The following is a 22,180-nucleotide window of genomic DNA, read 5'->3' as shown; positions in this document are numbered from 1 at the left end:
CACCCTGGAGGGTCGTTCCAGCCGGACAAGTGAGACAAGACTGACAAAGGAAGTTCTCAAACTTCCAGAGTATAAAGTTCTAATGAAGTCACTGGAGAGTTTAACCCAATGGGCAGCACATGTGAATCACATCTGACCCGTAAAACTCCTGACACAACCCAAAGTTGGGCCCAGCTCATCACTGCCAGGCCACATAACTACCATAACTGAGCTATAGGTGCTAAAAGTGGTGCACATCAGACACATATGTGTCTTAATGGGTCGGGCTTTTGATGCAGAGATACAGGGATGTGCTTGTATAGAAAAGGAGCTGCCGCCACGAGTAGAGAGGTTCAGTCGTATCTAAAAGGGAAGTGGACGTAGTTCCTTAAGGCACTTTACCCTCCTCTGGGCTGTTTCTGAGTTTGGATCCCTGTAAAATGGAAGGTCAAAGTTTCAGGGGTGCTCGAGTCTGGAATGACTCAAGGATACTCAGATCTGGACACTGGCTCATCTAACGGTCAAATTCAAACCACGCTGCCTGCTCACGCCCCTCCAGCTTTTGTGCACGTCGTGAGGTAACGGCCCCAACATGCACAGGAGGTTATCGCCCTTCCTATTCTTCTCCACACAGTGGCAGGAAGTCGTCCAGATATCCGCAGGGCCTCTGAAGAGAAAAAAGAGAAAGAAAAAGGCACGAGCGAACACGGTGGGCTGTGTGGTCCTGCTCGGCGGTGCTGGTGCCGGTGGCCATGGGACGTGGGGACTTGGCTCCGGGTTCCCTGTGAGCAGCGGGACTTCAGCAGAGTCTCCCCCTCAGCCGAGCCGTCTGTCGTCCAGGGGAAGCGGGCAGCTGGACCGGGAGGACGGGCCCTGCTGCCGGTGACCCGGTCGCCCCAGCATGTTGGCCCTCGGGACGCTGGTTCTGCTGGTTATGCTGGTTCTGCTGGGACTGAGCTGCACAGGTCACGGTGAGTTGCTCCTTACTTTGTGCTGAAACGGGTCACGGCTCCTTTTCCCAGTGAGCCCCAACTGGGCTTTGACGGAGGGAACTTCTGTCAACCAACGTGAAAAAGAAATATACAAACAAAATTGTTATAAAGAGATTTTTTTTTTAATCACTTCTTAAAGATTTGAAGCCTTTATGGGTTATTTGTGGTTTTAGCTGGTTGAAAGAAAATTATTTGGGCTTTTTTTCACACATTATTGTTAATGTTCTGTTAAATATTAAGCCAAAATCTTCAGCATAACTGTCTTTACATCGTTTTGGACTTTAAACGCCAAAACCTCCAGACACAGAGACAGTTTCTCCCCCCGAGCTGTTGCTCTGATGAACTCTCATCACTCACAGAGTCTCAGAGTCACTGTGCAATAATATTAATAATAACCACCACATCATATGCTGTAACAAGGCACCTTTCAATAACCATGTCTACCTCATACTGCTGCACCTTTCACTTTTGTAAAAATTGTATATATGTTAATAAGAGCTGTCATTTGCCTATTACCTATTTACTGTACAGTGAGCGATTATAACCGAGTCAAATTCCATGTCTTGTCTGACCTGACTTGGCCAAATAAACATGATTCTGATTCTGATTCTGATTCTGAAATGTGAGGACTTCAGCGCCGGCGACACCTCGTGGCGCTCGAATGAAACAGAATCATACGACACCATAAAAGTCTGACTTCATCTCTATTGTCAACACTTTTCTCTGTATTTTATAGCCCCGCACACACCTGCCAAGCCCATTGTCCAGCTCCATCCCATTCCTCATTACCTCAGCGATGACCTTCGACCCTCATCAAGTTCCCGACCTACTCCGTTTCCTCTAGCTATTCGTTCCTTTTTGGAAACTTCCTGTTTATGTCGGGCCCGTTTCCTGTCCCCTTTAACGGGACGTATCAGGACCCACCTCTCGTGGCTTGACCCGCATTGTTATGAATAGCTGTTAATGGCCTGAAACAATGAGGGGATTGAATGTGAGGCTGAGCTGGTCCTCCGATAAAGCTGGTTAAGGTCAGGCTGATTGTGCTGAACTAATACCGTGTTTTTAGATTTCATGTACTTGTTAGTTCTGCTGGTGAAAGACGGTGAACGTCGAGGTGTTGCTGAACAACTTGGGCAGGTTTCATGAGAAAAATAATCTGACATATCTTGCAGAACCACTGAACCGGTCCTGTTACAATTTTGAGCCAGACTTGAGACTAGCCTTACTTTTACGTCTGGAGTGTTGGGTATTCAGAGAAGTTCGTGGTCGACTCAGTTAAGACTCTGAGATTCCATGACAGTGAAATAAGTCGGAATCACAGTTGTTACGCTGCGTTTGGTTTATTTCTCCAAACACCATGGCCAAACGTTTCCACGTTCATCATGTCGCAGAAGTCTTACAGCTTCTGCAAGCGTAGGCCGCTCCCCCTTGTTGGTATTCTAGAGAAAAGACTTAATCACTCTTCTACAGTAAAGTGTTGAGCATGAACACATATGATGCTAATTGAGGCCTCTAGAGTCTGAGATGTCACTCAGTTTCTCTGAACATCAGTCTGACCTTCAGGTGAACTTGATGGGACACTTGATGGGGAATGTTTTCCCCACGCAAATATACTTTCATGCAGAATTACATTGTTATAAAATGGTAAATATATATATAGTCAAGTCAAATTTGTTCATAAAGTACTTTAAAAACAACAGCAGCTGACCAAAGTGCTGGACAAAAACAAAACAGGACAACAAAAAATGCAGAAATGAAATAAAACAATCATGGTAAGTTAAATGCTATTGAATAAAAATGAGTTTTAAGATGAGATTTAACAACGGCCATAGAAGGAGTCTGGCGTAGGTTCAGTGGCAGCTCGTTCCATCTTAATCCAGAGTCAGTAATTGACAACAAATCATTAAAAAATATATATAACCGTATATATATATCACTTCTCTAAGATCATTGCTGATGTCTTTCCTCTTTGACATTGTGTTAACACAAATCTTAATAATCAGGACCAGCTGATTAATTGCTGATGATCAATTAATTAAGTTAACCAAGTAAATTAATCGAGTTCATTTGATAAACTGATTGATTGGTTGTCCGGATATCAGTATTTTTCACATTGTTTTGCTTTTTGGCTAAGTTACCCTTAAAAATAAATAATTTAAATAATTTAAAATTAAAATAACTTTTTTAAATTATTTAAAAATGTTATATATTTTTTATTTCAGCCTTTTAGCATTGATTTCAGGAGTACTTTCTTCTTCACGTGACTCTTCCTCTCCACCTGCGCCCCCTACTGGCAGCATTTGCACCTACAGGCGCGTAATAGGAGTGTTTATTTGTGTTTTTTGTTTTTTATCTGCACTGACCATCACAGCGGTGCCTGGAGATCCATGGCAACAGTGTCCAGGGAACCGAAAGTGCAAGGACAAGTTTGGAGACGGGTCATGTGACAAGGAGTGCCTGGAGTCCAAGTGTCTCCGAGACGGCTTCGACTGCCTGAAGGAGAGGGTCCACTGCAAGTAAAGCACATTTATCACTTCCATTGCAAAACCTCAAACATTATATGGGTTAACTATGCTTTATATGGAGATTTACTAGTTCATTTTATCAATAAAATAGCTGTGGTGATTAAAGTTTGTATAATGCTCTTATCTGGCTTTTACTTGTGTTTTTTTATTTCTATTTTCCCTACTGAATGTGTGTACATATAATAAAGTACGGAAGAGTATTAAATAGGGCTTGGTCGTCTTGACGTCATCACTTGGCGGAGCCGCCATGTTGGAAGCTACATTAGCTGCTCTTCGGACCAGACGTGCTCCCTCTTCGTTGTGTCTTACTTGTAATCGTTACTTTCCGTTATTCTGTAAACCATGGTGACCCTGCTTGTATTCTTTATTCTCTATAACCTGTAACGCTGTGAACGTATGTAGATTGCTTAATATATAACCAATAGGGGTGTAACAATATATCGTGCCACGAAATATCGCGATACAAAAACGTCACGATACATGTCATGGAGGTGACAAACTGTAGCGATATTGGGTTATTAATATTAATATATTGTGTTTACTAGTAACGCGCATCCTATTGGTGCAGCGGGATCACGTGACGACCGCGCCTCGACCCGCGGACGAAAATCTTACTACGCTCAGAAGAAAATAGTACCGTTTTGCGTCCCGATCACGGGACTTTTGGGGGGGTTTTGAGCTTCGAACTTTTACTTATAAGGTGAGCATGAATCAATCTTTTTTATGATGTAAAGATTATGTCGTCCCCAAAGGTGGGAGCGGGATGAAACGATAACGGGGTTAAGCTTACGGCCTCAGGCTGAGAGCATGTGGCTGAAGCTCTTAGCTCTGGCAGAAGCTAAATAACAGTCATGTTGCATTTTGAGTTTGAGACTTTTCATAGTTTATTTATTTACTTTTATTTATTTATTTAATTTTAGTTGTTAAATTTCTGGAAAAGAAAAAGTCAAGTCATACATTAGAGAAACTATTCAGTTTGTGGCAAAATATTTTTACTTGTATGAAACTGAAGATGCATAATGCAAACCTGACATTTACTTTTAGTTCAGTTCGTGGAAAATGGTTGGCCTGGCTTTCTCTTTAAAACTTAAACAGCTATAAAGCATTACAAACTGTAACAATAGGGCAAACGCACAGCATTGTTTTGTGTCTTTCAAATAAAAGACAATTTTTTCCAGTCATATGTTCCTTATTCAAGGTTGTTAAAAAAAAACTGCTAAAATATCGTATCGTTATCATGACCTCAATATCGTGTATCGTACCGTATCGTGAGATTAGTGTATCGTTACACCCCTAATAACCAATAAAAATTTCTAAAAGAAATACAATTTCGAGAAAAAAGTCGAAATGTCGAGATTAATGTTGAAATACAATTTAAAGAATAAAGTCGAAATTTCGAGAATAAAGTCGAAATTTCAACGTTATTCACGAAATTTTGACTTTTTTTCTCAACATTTCGACTTTTTCCTCGAAATTGTACTTCAGCATTATTCTCAGAATTTCGACTTTGTTCTCGACATTTCGACTTTTTTCTCGAAGTGCATAATGAAAAAAAAATCTTCCCCCTTTAAAATATTATTTTTATTTTTATCCTGCATGGCCCTAATAATACTCTTCCGTAATAAAGCTACAAATCACAAAAACAAAGTGAAAAGCCCTGATTAATCTTGTTCTTCTCATTGTCCCCCCATCATTGCGTGCCAGTCCGGGCCACACCGACTACTGCCGCGCGTACTACGCGAGCGGCCGTTGCGACCAGGGCTGCAACAACGCGGCCTGCGGCTGGGACGGCAGCGACTGCTTCCGCCACCTGCCCCCCCAGTGGGCCCGGGGAACCCTGCTGCTGCACACCAGAGTCCCGAGGCTGAACGACAGCGTGGCCGTCCGGCGGCAGCTCTGGAGCCTCAGCGCACTGCTGCAGTCGCCGCTCAAGCTGCGGGGTTCGGCGCCGCTGGCCGCCAGCAAGAACCTGCTGGACATCGACCCGGAGGAGCTGGAGGAGATGCTGACGCGCGCGTCCCCGGCTGAGTCTGATGGGTGGGTAGGAAGTACGGGGCCTTACACACGATCAATAGGAGCACCAATAATTGTTTTCATATAATTACACGTCATACTTTCTTTTAAATCATATATTGCAAGCAATACCTGGCTGGGCAGATATCAGGGTATCTTTAAAGCAGCACAATGTAACTTTCAGCTTTTGTTAAGTTTGGCGGCTCCTTTGGACAAAAGCGGTAGTGCTTTACCAGTAGTGTGGAAGGGTTCCTACCATCCACCTCCAAGTTACATAGTGCCAGTGAAGGCGATACAGACCCCTCAGACCATGACAGAGGTTCATTAAACCTGTTGTAAGTTGATGTACCATCACAATGACTCTGGAAATATTATATTAAGGTGGAAAAGTTACATAGTGCTGCTTTAAAGCAAATGTGTGATGTGCCACAGATTCTTCTTTTTTTTTTATTATGATCATTCCTATACTTTTTTGAAGTTATGATGCTTTTGAAATAATGTTGGCACAGTTAGCTCGCGGCTAATGCTATTAGCTCACGACTAGCGCGAGCAGCTCGATGCTAACGTAATTATCGATCTTTTTACACTCATTCATCACAACTAAAATGATCTGTATCTGTGTAGTCTCTCGTACTCTCGGCGACAGCATCACAGCTCCAATTGGTTTTTATTCATGGATCAAGAGTAACACAATCACAAGGAGTCCTGATAGCCAAGATGGCGCATTAGCATGTCTTACCGGAGCTAAGGCCCGCTAACAGAGGCTCTCCATTCCAGCTGAATCCTCACACAATGTAACACCCTGACGAACGAATAATATGTTAACAGTCTGTACCAGGCGAATTATGGTGAATTTCTGGTGTGAGGAGTGTTTATTCGTTACCGGGAGTTCTCAGTTGGTAAGCTGTGTGCTCTTGGCAATGACTTCTGCCGAAAAGAGAGTGAACACAGGCTGACTGTGTACTCGTAGCGGACGCGCCACCCTCTGGTCGGCCAGGGAACTGCACCATTCCACAACAATAAGTTCAGTAACCCAGGGGGGTTACACAAGCGTAACACTTGTAGCAGTGTTATATTTAAATGTGTCCTGTTACCAGTGTTGGGGTAGTTACTCAAAAAAGTAATCCATTACATATTACTAGTTACTTTTAAAAAAAGTAATCCCTTACACTACTTAGTTACTGGTTGCTGAAAGTAACTCGTTACATTACTAGTTACATTACTTTTGGATTACTCCGCAATATCACCTGAGCTGCACCATATCTCGATTGCCAATGAACAACATATACAGGACTGTCTCAGAAAATTAGAATATTGTGATTTTCTGTAATGCAATTACAAAAACTAAAATGTCATACATTCTGGATTCATTACAAATCAACTGAAATATTGCAAGCCTTTTATTATTTTAATATTGCTGATCATGGTTTACAGCTTAAGAAAACTCAAATATCCTATCTCAAAAAATTTGAATATTCTGGGAATCTTAATCTTAAACTGTAAGCCATAATCAGCAATATTAAAATAATAAAAGGCTTGCAATATTTCAGTTGATTTGTAATGAATCCAGAATGTATGACATTTTTGTTTTTTTAATTGCATTACAGAAAATAAAGAACTTTATCACAATATTCTAATTTTCTGAGACAGTCCTGTAGTTGGAACCTTATTACTGCAGTTCCCAGATCAGCACCAGAAGTCCCGTAAAATCCCGTAAAATCCTGTAAGATCACGTTTAAGGCTGATTTATGGTTCTGCGTTACACCAACGCAGAACTTATGGCGTAAGTTACGCAGCAATGCGCATCGCACGTTGTGCGTCACAGCGTACCCTACGCCGTAGGCTCTGCGTCGATTTAACGCGGAACCATAAATCAGCCTTAAGTCAGACAAGTGTTGCGCAACGCGTGAAGACGCATGAAAGGCAAGTTTGATTTCATTATCTGTTCTCCCATTCTACATGTAGCTGAAAAGCTTAAAGTAACTAAAGTAACTTATTTTTTTTTGTTTTAGAGTAACTATAACGGGATTACCCAAATTACAAGTGTAACGCATGACATTACTGCGTTACTGGCGAATGTAATCTTGTTACAGCAACGTGTTACTTTGTAACGCGTTACACCCAACACTGCCTGTTACTGTCAGAGGACAGGAAGATTGTTTGTAAAGTGCAACAGAGAGTAGAAGAGCTGTTGTCTCTAGGCGTTTTCCAGAGATCATGAACATGACCCAGAGTAATTATTACATAAAATTACATTAAGCCAAACAGTGGCAAGAAAAACTCCCTTTTAGGAGGGAAAAAACCTTGAGCGGGACCTGGATCAAAAGGGGGATTCTCCTTCCGGAGGCCAGTTTAACATCTTACTACAGTAAATATAGAATACAAAAGGGCCGATGGCAGAACCTTGGTGATCTCCATTTAAAGGCATGGTAAGCGATTCCTGGATGATGTCACTAATGCTGATATTTGAACTAGAGCACCTCCATCATGAACTCTCCCAAGCCTCTCATGCACGAGCATTAGCATTAACCTTCCCTCTGTCAGTGATTGGCTGGGAGGCAGGTCTGCTTTCAGTTTACGGAGCAATAGCTGTATATGAAGTATTTTTTTGTTTGTTTATACAGTTTACTCCCAACTTTGGCAGCTAGTGAATGGTGAGGATCTATTTAGAGTCATCGAGACTCACTTACCCTGCCTTTAAGTCAAGAAAGCTAGTCTGACTAACTCGTGATGATTCTCTCTTAAAAGTTAAATGCAACAGGAGTAGTAAATCCAGATATTAAAAAGGAATCTTAAGTTGTTTAAAAACAAAATAAAAGGGGGCCAAGGACAGAGCTTTGTGGATCTCCAGCCAGTCCAAATAATATACGTTGAACTGAGACAGGTCTCAAATGACTTTCTTCTTTCGCTACATCTCCTTTTTCTCTTCCTCAGCTCCCTCTTGTTCCTCCAAGTGGACAACAGGCCGTGCTCCCGCTCGCCCGCTACCTGCTTCCCCTGCGCGACCGAGGCCGCCAGCCTCTTACGCGCCGTGACGCTGCTGAAGCCGCACACGTTCCCCGCCCTGCCGGAGCTGAAGGCCATCATCAATATTCGAGGTGTTCAAGAGGAAATAGGAAGCAGAGAGGAGGAAGTGGAAGGTAGGATCCCATTTCCCCTCTCTCCCACACACATACGCACCCGGACCTTTTGAATTTGATCCAAACAAAACGCTTTGCATTTCCAGTTTTTTAAACCTGCTGCAGATTCACAGATCAGCTAACACATTTAATCTCTCAAAATGTGCTAAAGTTTCTAATCAAAATAGCATTTACATTTTGCCTCCATCTCCAGAAAGATTTGTTTGTAAAATTGTGGACGAAATGGGTTGTATATGTGAAGCCTTTGCACCCAGAATTTGTGGAGGTATTGAATAGATAAAACTTGTTTCGTTTTTCTCCTCCTTCCCCTCACATTCTTGAATGATCTGAAGACAGACACTAATACTATCATATCATTATCCTTATTATTATCTCATTCTCCACCCTCTCCACCCAACTGAGAATCATGTTATTTTTCTTCTGTATGGAGGTTTTATGTTTATAGTTCTTTGTAGTTTTTGTTTTTTCTTTCTTTTTTATTTTTCTTATCTCTTAATATGTTTACTTAAAATGAAAAAACTGGATGGCGGATAAGAACATTACTGCTTTTACTTTGTGATATGTACTGCCATACCTAAATAAAGAATAAAAAAAAACAAAATAGCACTTTTTATCTGCTTTTATAGAACCCGAGGGTTACTTCATGATATTTGTGTCTCTAGGTTTTACAGGAATGACTTGCATACACTTTAAAATGTGTTTAAATTACTCTTCAGGGCTTATTTAATGCTCAGGGGAGTGGTTCTCCCGCAAAAGGCCTAAGTACTCTCACAGAGTCGTGGATATGATTTGAATGGAGTTACTAATGTCACTTTTATTTGCAAATTATACAAATCTTTTCCTTGTTTCAGTGAAAGAGCCGACTCCTGCGTGGCTTTGGGCTGTGGTTGCCATAGCGATCGGCCTGCTGCTCGTCCTGCCCCTGGCGGTGTTTCTGGTGATGAGGAGGGTGAGGCAGCGGCGAGCGGAGAGAGACAGCAGCGTCAGGGTGCGACGCCGCTCTAAAATCACTGAGGACGATGACGGCAAGGCCCGGAGCTGGATGCAGCACACGGCGCGCCAGGAGCAGCGCCTCCGCCCCAGCAGAGACAAAGACAAGACGAGCCTGAAGAAGAAGAAAAAGGCAAAGGAGGCAGAGAAGAAGAGAAGGAGGGAACCACTTGGGGAGGATGCTATTCGAATGCGGTGAGTGGAGAGGATGTTGTTGTCTCCTGCAGAAATGATGTCATTGTCCTGTCTTGTTTTTTCGTCACACTTTCTTATTTTCCCAATTAATTTCTGACCTAAAAAACACCTGATTTACATTTTTACCATTCATTTTCGTTGCTTTTATGCCATTGCAACTTTTACAAAAGTGAAAGCAGGTTCACTGTGAGGGGTGTAACTCAACCTCCTTTCTTTTGTTTCTTCAGAGGCTGAGAAATAAGAGGTTTTAGAGAAGTTTGACATAAAACCCTCCATTTTTAAAAGAAAGCAAAACAAACACAATGGTAATAGTTTTAGATCTGAATGTGGTAAATATTACTTTTCTTTTGAGGAGAGAATTTTTAAATTTCATTACTTCTTTCTTGTGAAATGGGTCATTCACGGCCATTTCCACTGGTACCGAACACACACACACACTCCGCCTTTGCATCGAATTACATTTAGCAGATGCTTTTATCCAAAAGGACTTACAACGTACAACCAACCGGGCGGGGTCGGAGTTTATGTGATGACTCGTACAGCACCATCAAAACAATCAAGATACCTGCAAAACTGCAAATAAGACCTTAGTTTAACAGGTTTTTACTGCAAAACCAACAATGTTCATGTTGTTGTCTGGTTGTCGCTCTGCCTATGTCCCTTGCTTTTCCGATTGGGTTGCATGTCTGTCCAGCAGTGTCCAGAGACGCTTTCCCCTAGAAATCAGAGACCTTTTCTCTTCTTCTTAGCATCGATGAAAGAAAGAAATAAGACTGCTGGCTTATTTAGCCACGGCTCCACCCTGGAGTCAGGCCAGCGGCGAAGGCTTGTACTGGCGGGATCTTTGTCCACGGGCTCCAGCCAAACAGCTGAACCCGCCTCGGCAAAGAAAAGTTAGTTCCAGTTAGATTTGATGAACATTTCAGTGACATGGCCCCCAACACATCAATGTTTGGTATCGGAGGATAGCAGGTAGACTGTGCTTTACCTGGAAATACAAGGTTTACTTGGTAAGACTCTAGGATCTAGTCAAAACATCTCCAACTCAATTTGTTGCACGCATTCCTTTCTTCACTTCCTCTTTGTGCTAGTGTGTGCTTGAGGCAAAATGGGACCAAAAAAGAAAATAAATAAATAAATAAAAGAGGAGAGCTCACTCTCCTCCTGGGAATTATTTCCCTTTGCTCAGAAACGTCTGCCAGCTTACATATTTGGGAGAAAAAGAGCCTGATTTAGCAACACTGTTCTTCTTTTTGTGTTTGCTTTGACTATAAGGCAAATAACCCCCACCCAAAACTCATGAACAGTTCAGATCTGTGTTATATCTAAACCACACTTTGGCTTTCAGGCCTCTCAAGCGGGATCTCAACCAGGATGTAGGAAGTGACACAGATTTCACCCAGAGTTCAATGGAAGATGTGAGGTGCTCCAGGCGACAGGAAGACGCCTCCATCTGTGACCACCGGAGCCCCGAGCAGAGGAACTTTCGGCCTGGAGCCTCTCACCCCCGCAGGGCAATGCAACGTGAGTGTGCATCATCCTTACTTGCCTACTCGACTGTTAAATTTATCATTATCTATTCTATTAGAGAGGATTTAAAAGTGTAGAAGTTCTTTAAGCAGCCTAGTCAGGCCCTAACATGCGGGGTGATGCCCCACAAGACGTGGTTCTAACACCAGCTCAGATGAGATGGTTCAAGCATCTTAGTGAGGATGATGCTCCCTGTTTGGGCATGTCCAACTCGGAGGACTCCCCGAGGGAGACTCGGGACACTCTGAAAAGATCATATCTCTCATCCGGCCTGGGAACACTGTGGGATTACCCCACAAGAGAGGAAAGGTGTCAAATACAAACTTAAAATAGGGCAATCTCATTCAATTATCTAAACCGCGACGAGTGGGAGGGGAGAGGCTTTTTTATCTGTAAAAAGAAAAACATGTTGATAAAATCCATATTCCTGTAACATATGGGAATACGTTGTGCATTTCTCATTTTTGTGAGAGGACAGTGGGTAGGATGCAGTCCTGGCACTTTGTTTTTTGTTTTTTGTTTTATTTATTCGCACATACAAGTTAAAAACAAAAAGATACATACATGTTAATATTGTGCAGGAGAAGTTGGAAGCCAGAAGGCTTATCGAGAACTTCTCCCAAAAGAACACACATCAAAATACCAGTTGTAGATTCACATGTTTAGATGCAAATATACCAGTACATACACACAGTACAGATTATTACAATACATATAATAATAACCTCTTATTATTATTATTGGCACTGAATAACGTTTTTTCCTAACATTTAAAACTGAAGACATGACAGAGTGTCATTTCCTTTCCAGTCTTCTCATTGCTTGAGTTCTCGAATTTTTAAACAGCTGACATTATTATCTGCCAATAATTAAGGAATGCGGTATATTTATCTTTTTGTACATGTATTGTTCTGAATGGTCCTTTTTTTCCGTCTTCAGCTCCACCTAGAGGATGGGAGAGGAACGCCATGCCTCCTCCTCTGCTCAGCCCTCCTCAGCAGGTCTGTCCTTTGTTTTTGACAGTGTTCATTAACTTTGGTTTTATTATTATTATTATTATTATTATTATTATTATTATTATTATTATTATTGAATACCTTTGACCAAAGGGGTAGAGTGTGTAACACTATTTGATGCATGTGTCTGCAGTCTGCGGAGTGGTGCGGTCCGGACGGCTCCGTGGTCCTGATCCGAGCCGTGCGCAGCGGACTGGACCGAGTGGTCCTGGAGCTGCTGCAGGCCGGAGTCCCAGTCAACAACACAGATCATACTGGTAACGCCTACTTGTACTATTTCCTGCTGTCACTTTGGTACACGCATCACCCGACTCAGACCCCAGACCTCCGTCAGAGTTGTTTCAAGGTCATTTTTGGTGATAAAGGACATTTAAATCAATTAAACTGAAGGGACGATGAGCACCATTTCTTGGCACCTTTGCAGTTTACGGTGAAATCGAAACCTTTCCCTGCAAATCGTACTAAAGTCATCAGAATAATTTGGTTTAAATACTTTATGTATGAATTTAGCTTTTAAAGTCCTTGCAGGGTGGAGTAAGGAAAAAAGTATATGCTTCAATTTAATAAAGTACATTTTTTGTATTGATTTACAATTTAATTTGCTAATTATTTTAGTCAGACAAGAATATTTCGTTTTTTTAATTACCTTGCATGTTTCGGCGATTCCTTTCGCCTTCATCGGAGTCACAAGATGGTGTGTGTGACCCGACATTTATCAGCTGATGTTAAAAACATCTTGTGACTCTGATGAAGGCGATAGGAATCGCCGAAACATGTCAGGTAATTAAAAAACCTAAATATTTCTTGTTGGACAAAAAGAATTAGCAAATTAAAAAGTATATGCTTTGTTGCGTGCTGAAAATCCTGCACACTGCTAGTAGGTCTCCTTCAAGAAATGTTCAGAGTTATGAATCACACGTCTCACAAAGCTCTTAGCTGCTCCAAATACAGCACGCTGAGCAAAGTGATGCACTGTGATCAAATCAATGGAGAGCATAATGTTATTGATCATTGAGATTATCAAGACTGTACCAAATTACTTACCCTCCCTTTATCCACTCCCCAAACATGATTGAACAAAAACCAATACTCTCCATTAACAGATTAAAGGTTATAGTTGGAAATAAAGCACATTACCTGAGCCGTTAAACATGGCGGCCAGGAGAAGAGTTCCTCAAAATGCAGAAAAGCTAGAGTTTGAAAGGTTGCAGCCAAACAAACCACAAGTGTCCTTGGCACAGACAATAAAAGATGTGAAGGTGTTTGGTGAAAATCAAGCCCGGGCACGTTAGTATCTCATGCAGGAGCAGGGACTGGAGCTCGGACCTGGTTCTGCATCATTTACGTCCTAATTTGCCCCTAGAGGCAGTTTCAAAACAAACCCAAGCCACATCCACCAGCGTTCATGTATGACTTTGATTTAATGATGAAATCAGATTATTTTTGCATAAAGTACGAGACCTGAAAGCAGGTGTATTTTCTTCTCACAGGACTTTTAGTCTGAAGAAAGTAATGTTTGCCTCATTTTCTCAGACCTGTAACTTACCCATCTCTCTCACACCCTCTGTTTGTATCCCTTCTCTCCCTTCCTTTCCTTCTCCAGCTCCCCTGCTCTCCTCCTCTGACTCAGAACAAAGTTAATGTACTCAGGTCGATATATTAGCTTTGCTGCCCATCCCTCTCCTCTCTTTACGCTGCAGCCCGACTCTTCTCTGTCCTCGGGTCCCATCATCCCTCCTTTCCTCTCTCCGCTCCTCACCGTCCGGGCTGGACTCTGTTGTGTAATGGTTGTTCACTGGCTGACCTCCTCCCTCCCTTCTTCCCCCTCACCTCCCCTCCGCTCACACTGTCTCTCTCAGGGAGATCCGCCCTGCACTGGGCATGCTCAGTAAACCACCACTCCCTCGCCAGGACCTTGATCCGCTACGGAGCCGCTGTGGACCTGCAGGACAACAAGGTACTTCGTCCTCGCCGGTGAACACTTTGAGGACTGATTCAGGAACCATTAACATTTAAAATTAAAAAATTATATATATATATAAGCACACACATACACATACTGTATATATTTAACGAGCAGCAAAGATGCAAACTGACATTTTCTGGTGATATTATATCCTTTAGAGGATAAAATATTAATGTTCTACGATTGATTTGATTTTTAAACTCGTGCTATGAGATTTTTAAACTATTTTATTGACATTCTTTTTGGGTTGTAGAAATGTCGTCTCACTAGTTATCTCTCCATCAGGGCGAGACGGCGCTCTTCCTCTCTGCCCTCCACGGTTGCTATGACACCGCCAGGCTCCTGCTTCTCCACGGTGCCAACCTGGAGCTGCACGACCGGCGGGGGCGCCGGCCCATCGACGTGGCGCGGGAGGCCATGCACCACCAGGTGCTGGAGCTGCTCCTGGCCCACCAGATCCAGCGGGGGCCGGTCCCTGTGGACCCGGCCAGCGACATGATGTGGGACGAGCGCGTGATGATGTACGCGCCGTGGGTGGGATCGCAAGGCCTGCCCGGACGAAGCGCCTCCTTCTCCGGCATCGTCGGCCATCGAGATATGACCCCCCCACCACAAAAGTAAGGCTTCAGAAATATCATGAAAGCACTATTAGTGTTAGTATTCGTTTTTGGGAAAGCTCTGAAAACAACACCATATAACTGAAACAAAAATAAAGACGTGGGCAATACTAAGTATCCCCATCTGCTTCCAAAAGTAAGTGCTTGATGAGCTGATAACTAGCAGCTCTGCATAACCTTAGAAAAGGTTTGCTGCGAGGAGAGTTCAGCTTTGTTCGAACACAATGCCAAGAAGGAACGAGATCATCCAAGAACTCAGACATCTGGTCCACATCAGAGTCGGAGGGCCAATGAAACGATTCCCAAACTATTTCAGGGTTCTGCAACGAGACTTTACAGATGTTCAAACATTCAAGACAGTTGCCAGTCTTCCCAGGCGTAGACGTCCCGGCAAATATACCTCAACGTCCAATCAAAATATGTTCAGAGTAAAGTTGCTTTTGTTAACGAAAATTATGACTAAATATCGTCGTCAACGAACCTTTATCACCTGAGGAAAACGAGTTGCTGGGTGACGTCTCGTCCTCAATCCCAGTCGCTGCAGCGGGGAATCAGATCCAGAAGATGCAGCTGCAGAGTTAGAGGCTGATGCCGTTAACGCAGAGCTTTAGGTTCACGTCAATTAAAAACAAAGTTATATAGAAAAAACACAGGGATCTTCTCTGGGGCTGAGAGGAGAAGAAGAAACCATCTTTGGATACACTATCCTACATAGACGTGGAAAAGAAAACCCAATGTGTCGTCGAAAAAGAAAAAGACTGGGAGAAATGCGAGGAAATAAATATGTTGTGAATTCAAATTAGAGCGTCTTCTGTATCTGGAATGAATGTATTCTTGAGTCTATAAGGTAACAATAATATAATAATAAGATAACCTTGTTTGAATTGTAAAATGGGTTTGGCTAAATACAATCTTTGACTAAAACTAGACTAAAATGGTCCTGGACAATTCTTTTTTTTTTTTTAAAGATTTTTTTGGGCTCTAGTGGCCCTTTATTCAAGCTGCAGATATGAAAGGGGCAGAGAGAGAGATCGGGGATGACACGCAGCAAAGGTGCGCAGGCCGGGATTCGAACCTGCGACCGCTGCACGAGGACTGTAGCCTCAGTATATGAGCCGCTGCTTAACCCACTGCGCCACCGAGCGGCCCGGTCCTGGACAATTCTGACTAAAATGCTCAGACTTTTAGTCGACTGAAACTTGAAACGACTAAAAGGAGAATGAACGGGACTAAAACTAATAAAAACTAAAATGATAGTGTTACTCAAAGACTAGACTAAAACTAAAATTGAAACAGGATGACAGAAACAACACTAGTTCAGAGAAACACCCCGCAGGCCTTGCCAGGTATATTATACGTTAAAGTCCACGACGGCATAATTAGAAAAAGGCTGGTTTGGAAGAACGCATTTACCGTCTAAATTTTTAATTCAATTCAATGACACTTTATTAACCCCTGAAGGGATATTCTGTAAAAAACACATGAAATCCTAACTGAGGTTTGACCAAAGGGGAACTGTTGGGCTTTGGGGTCCATTGCCGTGTTTGGCAAGAAGAAAATACATCGGACACCTAGCAGCCCTTGAGTTGCTCATGAGCTCCTCGGTATAGAGGGTCTGCATCGACGTCACTCCCCCACTGGACCCGCCCCCTTACTCACACTGAGTGGCAAAACATCAGCAAAAATTGCTGCAACTAGTGAAGAAGACGGGATAACAGCCAATTATGGGCTTAAATTAAAGGCAGTTGGACTTGACAGTGACCCGTACAGTTACCCCAAGAACCAGTGGTCCATGGACATTAATATTTGGCCACGAATCCAGTTTCCTGATATTTATATGAACTTAATTTCTACGCGGGGGAAATACACGAAGCAAAGCTTGAAGGCATACAAAAGTCTTGATGCTTGGTCCGACTTCAAGGCAGGATTTGTTGTATAAATTAAAGTGATGAGGACACCGAACTTTATGATTTGACCGTTTAACGTTAGCTACCCAAAAATCCAACATTACCTGATACAAAATGGGAACCGCCAATCCACGTTTCGGTGTCTGGAATCCAGTTGTTTCTGCGAATTGCAGCGATCCATTTGTCTCTCTTAAGCTTATTTTTCAGCAGTCTGTAAAACGATAACTCCGATTTCTTGCTAAATCTATGAGTACAGTCGATCGCACAACAGCTCTTTCCCATTTTAGATGTTTTCCAGTTGCTCAAACTGACAGTTTACGCTGCCACTCAGTCTTTCTGCCACTCAGTCTTTCTGCCACTCAGTGGGCGTAACCTGCTGTGAAGTTGCATCTGTGACGTCATGCCCATTCCCTCCATACCGGAAGTTGATCTAGGAGCCAATGAATCATGGCGGTACTTAGTATCGTCCAGTTGTTTTTTTCTTCTCAAAGGTCGAAGACTCAAGTTTTATGTTCAGGGTCAGATTAATTTAGTCTCTTTTTCAGTTTCTGGCTGCAGCTTTGTGGAGCGTAGTAGTTTAAAGTTTGCTTGTGTGATTGTTTTTGCAGTGATTGGTCGATGGGCCGGGTGCAGTACCCCGCCCCGCAGAACTGGCGCCCGCAGCTCCACCAATCGGCAACGGCGCTCGTCCCTCCGAGGATCATGGGCCGCTCTCCTCGGCCCATCAGCACCTTACAAGAGGTGACCTCGGAGGACGAGGACCGCGACCGGCACCACGAGGCCCCCAGGGCCACCACGCCTCACTTCCTGTCGCCCCAGCCCGCCCCGAGACAGCGCTCCTTTTCCTGCACCCAGCATGCTTTGCAGCGCCGAGCCAGCGGACACCAGCCGGAGCCCAACTATCTCATCGTAACGGACAGAACAGCCATGGAGCCCCCTGAACGGGCGGCCGTGTCGCCCCCCGCAGCCGCCACCGCCATCGCCCCACCTGACCGGCAGCCGGTCGTCAACGGCAACCCCAGCAGAGCAGAACAGGCAGCGGCGAGCTCGGCCAACGCCGAGCAGAAGTCCAGGAGCGAGAGGCCTCACAGCGCCGCCAACACCACGCAAACAGCCTTGTAGGGAAGAGACACAGGTGGCAGGATTCCTGTGGCCTCTCCTTCACCCAGACACGTCAGGAACGAAGAAGAGGACTCACAAAGAAGATACATGAGACTGGACTGGAGGCTCATTAGTTTCTGCTTCCACCTGACAGATTTCCTCTTTTTGGTGACATGTTTCTTGCTTCCCTGCTTCTCCATCTCCATTTTCAGTCCTATGAAGGGGTTTATATTTTTGTACATTTTTCTTCACCTCGGCAGCATCCAGCCTCACATCTTGCATGCCCACAGCTTGGGTTATTTCCACAGTGGGACTTCTTCACAGTAAACTGAACTTTCCTACTTTTTGAGGGGATTTTGTTTTGTATTTTATTTATATTATAGTCTAAGTGTTTACTATTATGCCGTTATGCAATCTACAGTCGTGTGATGAGAGAGTCTACATTCTTTCAGCTGTAAAGTTTTATGTACTATGACAAAATGTTAAAAGATCTGGTTCCAGCAGAGCTTCATTTGTAGTAAATAAAACCTCGGATGAATAAATTATCCTGAAATGAGTTTGTTTATAAAAACTAATCCAAGATGTTCTTTCCGTTTACTGTTGTGGAGTAAACACAATGCTCTAGCAGAAAGACATCAGTGATGATCATAGAGGAGCCATTGCTGCTGCTGAGCAACAGGTTTTTGACCGGGAATTGTTCATGTTTTATAAACACATTTTGCATGGAGAGACATTGTTTTTAAATGTATTAATAGCAATGTTGAATATTGTTACACGGTTTAAAAAATGTTTGTTTTTTCAGGGAGAGGGGGGTAAAATTTTACAATAAATGAAAGGAGGTTAGTGGCTCTTCATTTTTTTTTTAGGGATAAAGCATTTTCTTTCCTATTATCATTATTATAATTTTAACACACACACACACACACACACACACACACACACACACACACACACACACACACACACACACACACACACACATTCTGCCAGTTTAGCACAAATGTTTAAAAGATCGGTTCCTTGCAGAGCTGCAAGCAAGGTAAATAAAACCTCTGATGAACAAATGATCCTGAAATTATTTAGTTTTTAAAAACATTATAATTTTAACACACAAACACACACATTCTGCCAGTTTAAAAGGCTTTCTCTATTCTCATATTTGAATCAGTTGCATTTGCTTAAAATTACACTTTTCATTGTTTGACTTTAATAAATGTAAAGTTGTTACACGTCTGAAGCACAGAAAAACAAACGCAGCTTTGTGGGAAAGCATGTTTTCCCTGACATTCGTCACATTTACAACTGGTTATCTCCTTCATGCAAAAAGAAAAATGAAACGTACTGCGTTTGTGGGACAGACGGAGCATTTCTGACTTTACTGGCTGTTAAAGTTGATGCTTAGCTGAACAGATGACCCACATCCACTGAGATGAGGTGAAACTTGCAGACTTCTCTGTTGTGTTTGAGTTGATGTAACTAAACGATTGGGAAGTGAAAGCACCTTTGCTCTCAGCACAAAACTGACCTGACGCCTTCTTTCTTCGGCTTGAAAGTCGTAACAATGTTTCTTATTCTCAGTTAAATCTGTTAAAGCAGTTAAAAGCTCAAACCAGGACCAGGAAGAAGGGGTGTTTAGCGTGGGAATGACACGTTTTATTTTTGTTGAGAAGGTTTTCACATGTGCAGTGATCAGGATTTGGGTCTCCACTCACGCACACACCATGTGACACACGTGTTTCTTCACCAGCAGTTTTGTTGTCTTCATTTCTGGTTGAAGCATAACGGGCCTTTGGTGGACAGACGTGCACAGACTGTAAGATGCTCTGACCTCTAGCTCTCCTCTTTTTGACATTTCCAGTCTGGAGGAACATTACTGTGCTCCAGGGGGCATCAACGCCTTCCCATGTGTCATCCTGAAACAGACAGTCTGTGAGCAGATTTAAACTGATAATTTCACTAATAGGCCTACGTCAGAAAATGAGACAGTTTCTGCCTCTCAGAGGATCGTCCCACAGATTATTCACAAGGCTTATACTCTCATTTTGGAGGTTTTCAGCTGCAGCTGGGAGGAACTATAACCTTCAGGGGAAACTTTCCCAACCCTTTTCTGTGCCTGACTTTAATCCTTCACAGCCAGACATTAATTTTGTTCTTTCAGAATTTTGTTCATGCATCAGTTTTTAAAAGTCTGTATTTGTGCAGCCAGAAATACATTTGCCTGTAATTGTGAAACCCTTTTTGTCTTTTGAATTCCCATCATTCCTCCACGAGGGTGTGAGAGATTCACAAAGTCCTGTTGAAGGTGCAGACTGATGAATCATTGGGGGACTTTTTTTCCCTTATTTGAAATTATTATTTGCGTTAAATAGCACAAATAAAGAAGTAAGGTGCTGTTGTTTGTCTAACCTAAGGCTGGAGAGCAGGTTCCCACCGTCACCGCCACCGCTGCTTTAAATGTAAATAAATTGTGCGAAGCTTGACAGAATGTTTGAACATGAACAGTAAAAGCTGTTGTTTTTTATTTTTCCGGTCGTCAGAATAAATACTGCTACTACCTGTTTATTTTCAAACTAGAGATTCAACGCTCAGATTCAGTTTGTTTCCATTCTACATTTGGACAGAGGCTAAAAACTTCATACTTAGTTACTACATTTGAAAACAGTTTGGTTTTGTGCTTTTATTTATTTTAAGTGTGAATATTACTACAGTTAAACAGAAGAGGTGTTTTTCTCTGGTAAGTGTTTAAATAATTTATATATCTTGTGAAGCAACATTTATTACCATGGACAGTTTTTGACGTAGTTATGACTGTGTCGGATGTGTTTATTTTAATACCTGTTAACATAATTTTTTTTTTCATGAGGCTGTAACGATCAATTTACCTGTCAGCATGCAGATGTGCAGCTTTTGTTACAAGAATTAATGCACTGTCCTCAAATACAGAACACAGTAAAGTTGCTAAACATTTATTACAGGTGTCAATGCTTTAAATGTGGCTTGATTGTAGTACTGAAGGAGAACATTTCCCTCTCATAATATACCAAAAAGGTTTCTACATTTGTTGAGAAATAGTTATATTTTTGGATTTTAAATTTGAAAAAAACAACACCACATTGAACTGTTGGAACCTATGGGGCTCAGTTTGTAAAGCGCTGACAAGATTTTATCACGTTTAATTCAAAAGATGTTTATAAAATTGGGAATTTTTGAAAGTATTTTTTTTTTTTTGCAGATTCACAACAATATTTGTTTACTTAGAAATATATTAAATAGTTGAATTTTATTACTAAATGTTAAAAATTTTAAATCTTAGTCCTAAATCTAAATGTTTGGGTCGAAACTAAACAGATTGTTGCCTAGTTACAAGTAGGCCTATATACTATATAGGTCCATGTGTTCATTTTCCCTGTAAGTTGGTTTCAATTTGTTTTTTGATCCGGTTACTAAATTCAGGGTGAATTTGCATATAGGCTAAATATGAAGTTCCACCTAAAACATTTATATTTAAAGTTAAGATTTATATTTACATTTAACATTAAGTTGCAACATTTAGATTACTATTTACATTTAACTATTTAGTTTATTTCTAGGTTAACAAATATTGTTGGAAATGTGCTAAAAAGGGACTTTCAAAAAATGAATACAACTTCTTTAAGCATTATTGAGAGCTAATTGTGACAAAATGTTGTTGTGATTTTCAGCGTGACCCTCTTTGATATATATATATATATATATATATATATATATATATATATATATATATATATATATATATATATATATATATATAAATTGCAAGTTATAGCTGAGGTGGAATGGGTAATAAATAATGGGTGCAAATGTAGTAAACAGTACACTGAAAAAAATCAATCTAAGCGCATGTAAATATAACATATTTAAATCTGTGATATTAACAATTAAAAATTAAGTTTGTTGCTTTACATGAATACATCTAGTTTTGAACTTAATCTACATTTGTTCAAAAAACAAGACATTGTGCATTTTTTCCTTAACAAGCAGTATTTATGTAATCCCAGGCAATCATTTCATTTACACACAAACAACAAGCAATAATCTTGTTCTATTTACTTTTCCTTTAACAATTTTAATCTATTGGGCAGATTGACCAACGTTTAGATGAAACATGCTTTATTTGTTTTATGTACAACACAACAGTAAAAAATATCTTGCTTGATCTACTTAAAAAAA

At 41.7% G+C, this 22,180-nt stretch overlaps 1 protein-coding gene across 1 annotated transcript; it reads left to right on the top strand.

Moving 5' to 3' along the window:
• The first annotated feature begins 621 nt into the window (after positions 1-621).
• Positions 622-18,814, top strand: notchl (notch receptor, like). Its single transcript, XM_061717465.1, has 11 exons — positions 622-950; positions 3,343-3,487; positions 5,201-5,533; positions 8,444-8,649; positions 9,501-9,834; positions 11,183-11,358; positions 12,304-12,365; positions 12,514-12,637; positions 14,240-14,337; positions 14,632-14,963; positions 17,479-18,814. Exons 1-11 carry the CDS (start codon positions 881-883, stop codon positions 17,990-17,992), a joined length of 2,394 nt encoding a protein of 797 aa, XP_061573449.1. The 5' UTR covers positions 622-880; the 3' UTR covers positions 17,993-18,814.
• Positions 18,815-22,180: the final 3,366 nt, after the last annotated feature.

Source organism: Cololabis saira, chromosome 3, assembly GCF_033807715.1.
Source record: "Cololabis saira isolate AMF1-May2022 chromosome 3, fColSai1.1, whole genome shotgun sequence".
Classification (NCBI taxonomy): domain Eukaryota; kingdom Metazoa; phylum Chordata; class Actinopteri; order Beloniformes; family Belonidae; genus Cololabis; species Cololabis saira.
The sequence above is the reverse complement of the archived record's forward strand: the minus strand, read 5'-3'. Positions and strand labels throughout refer to the sequence as shown.